The 2,619-nt window shown below is 52.0% G+C and overlaps 1 protein-coding gene across 1 annotated transcript in view; it reads left to right on the plus strand.

The window, feature by feature from the left end:
- The first annotated feature begins 44 nt into the window (after nt 1-44).
- LOC107307295 (myc-associated zinc finger protein-like) overlaps nt 45-2,619 on the plus strand; it is a 15,921-nt gene continuing 13,346 nt past the window's right edge. Inside the window, exons 1-2 of the mRNA XM_032441754.1 lie at nt 45-238; nt 339-876. Coding sequence (XP_032297645.1) covers nt 79-238; nt 339-876 — 698 coding nt within the window. The 5' untranslated portion in view covers nt 45-78. The remainder of the gene's footprint in view (nt 239-338; nt 877-2,619) is intronic.

Below are 2,619 nucleotides of genomic sequence, written 5' to 3' on the forward strand. Positions count from 1 at the left end.
GGTCGTGACCGGAAGTAGGCGGGGCTTATATGGGGGGGGGGGCTGGATCTGCCCTGTGATTGGTCCATTCCCCAACCAATGATCGTTTTCCCTTTTCCAGCCGGCCCCTCCCCCAGCCGTGGCCCCTCCCCCGGAAGTGCTTCCCCCCTCGGATCTCCTCCCCCCTTTACTTCCGGATCCGGCTCCTCCCACTTCCTCTACGGTCGATGGAGCCGCGTTAAAACCCGGCCCCAACCCCCAACAACCGGAACTTCCGGTCCCACCACCACTTCCTGTTTCACCACTTCCTGTTTCACCACTTCCGGTTTCACCACTTCCTGTTTCATCACTTCCTGTTTCTCAACTTCCCGTCCCTCAACCGGAAGTCACGTTATCTCCGATCCCGGAAGTAAATCCTCCGACCCGGAAATCGAAAAGCAAAGGTCCTTACGTTTGTTTCCAATGCGCCAAAGAGTTTAAGAACGGTTACAACCTCCGGCGCCATCAGGCCACCCACGGAGTCAGACCTCCAAGCCACGTGGGGGCGCTGTCGCCCGGCACGAGCGTCACTTCCGCTTCAGTCTCTATGATCCCAGATGGTTCCACTTCCGGTCCTCCAATCCACATGGGGGCGCTAGAGGACGCCGGAGCTGCTACAACCGGAAGTAATAACCGGAAACGGAAGAGCCATTCGTGTGAGGCTTGTGGGAAGGCCTTCCGGGATGTGTATCATTTAAGGAGGCACCGATTGGCTCATTCGGATGAACGGCCGTTTCAATGCCCCGTCTGTCAGCAACGCTTTAAGAGGAAGGATCGCATGGGACACCACCTGCGGGGCCATCAAGGGGCTGTGCATAGACCCTATGCTTGCTCGCATTGCCCTAAGGCTTTCTCCAGGTCAGTCTCTATGATCCAATATGGCCGACAGGCTCTATCATCCAACATGGCCACCAGTATCTGTGACCCAATATGGCGGCCAGTCTCTATGGTCCTCTCTATCCTCTATGATCCCTTACACGACCCTACCCCATTTAATACCCCTATTTTGGCCCTAAATCTGCCCTTTTATGCCTCAAATCTGCACTTTCATGCCCCAAATCCGCCCTTTGATGCCTTAAATCTGCCTTTTTTTGCCCCAAATCTGCCCTTTTTTGCACCATTTCAGGTCATTTCTGCCCCATGACCCCCTTTAAGCCCCATTTTGACCTCAAAAATGCCCCTTTTTGCCTCAAATCTGCCATTTTTGGCCCCATTTCAGCCCCTATGCTTGCTCACATTGCCCAAAGGCTTTCTCGAGGTTAGGATCTATGGTCCAATATGGCCGACAGTCTCTATCAGCCAATATGGCCGACAGTCTCTGTGATCCAATATGGCCGCCAGTATCAGTGATCCAATATGGCTGCCAGTATCTGTGATCCAATATGGCCGCCGGTATCTGTGATCCAATATGGCCGCCAGTCTCTGTGATCCAATATGGCCGCCAGTATCAGTGATCCAATATGGCTGCCAGTCTCTGTGATCCAATATGGCCGCCGGTATCTGTGATCCAATATGGCCGCCAGTATCTGTGATCCAACATGGCTGCCGGTATCTATGATGCAATATGGCCGCCAGTATCTATGATCCAATATGGCCGCCAGTATCTGTGATCCAATATGGCCGCCAGTATCTGTGATCCAATATGGCCGCCAGTCTCTGTGATCCAATATGGCCGACAGTCTCAGATCCAATATGGCTGATAGTCTGGGATCCAATATGGCCGCCAGTCTCTATGATCCAATATGGCCGACAGGCTCTAGGGTCCATCATGGCTGCGAGTATCCATCATCCAATATGGCCGCCAGTATCTATCAGCCAATATGGCCGCCAGTATCTGTGATCCAATATGGCCGACAGTCTCTATGATCCAATATGGCCGACAGTCTCTATGGTCCAATATGGCAGACAGTCTATATGATCCAATATGGCCGCCAGTATCTAGGGTCCTCTCTATGATCCTCCTCCCCTTTGTCTCTATGGTCCAATATGGCCGCCATTCTCTATGGTCCAATATGGCCGCCATTCTCTATGGTCCAACATGGCCGCCAGTCTCAGATCCAATATGGCGGCCAGTCTCTAGGGTCCCCTCTATCAACCACTTCCCCTCTCATCTCTATGATCCCTTTCACCCCCATTCAATACCCCCATTTTGGCCCCAAATCTGCCTTTTTTTGCCCCAAATCTGCTCTTTTTTGCCCCATTTCAGGTCATTCTGCCCCATAACCCCCTTTTAACCCCCATTTGACCCCAAATCTGCCCTTTTTGGCCCCAAATCTGCCCTTTTTTGCCCCATTTCAGGTCATTTCTGCCCCATAACCCCCTTTTTAGCCCAATTTTGGCCCCAAATCTGCCTTTTTTTGCCCCATTTCAGGTCATTTCTGCCCCATAACGCCTTTTTGAGCCCCATTTTGGCCCCAAAAATGCCCATTTTTGGCCCCAAATCTGCCCTTTTTTGCCCCATTTCAGGTCATTTCTGCCCCATAACCCCTTTTTGAACCCCATTTTGGCCCCAAATCTGCCCTTTTTTGCCCCATTTCAGGTCATTTCTGCCCCATAACCCCCTTTTGAACCCCATTTTTGCCCCAAATCTGCCCTTTTTTG

The sequence above is a fragment of the Coturnix japonica genome, unplaced genomic scaffold (genome assembly GCF_001577835.2).
Source record: "Coturnix japonica isolate 7356 unplaced genomic scaffold, Coturnix japonica 2.1 chrUnrandom535, whole genome shotgun sequence".
In the NCBI taxonomy this organism is placed as follows: Eukaryota; Metazoa; Chordata; class Aves; order Galliformes; family Phasianidae; genus Coturnix; species Coturnix japonica.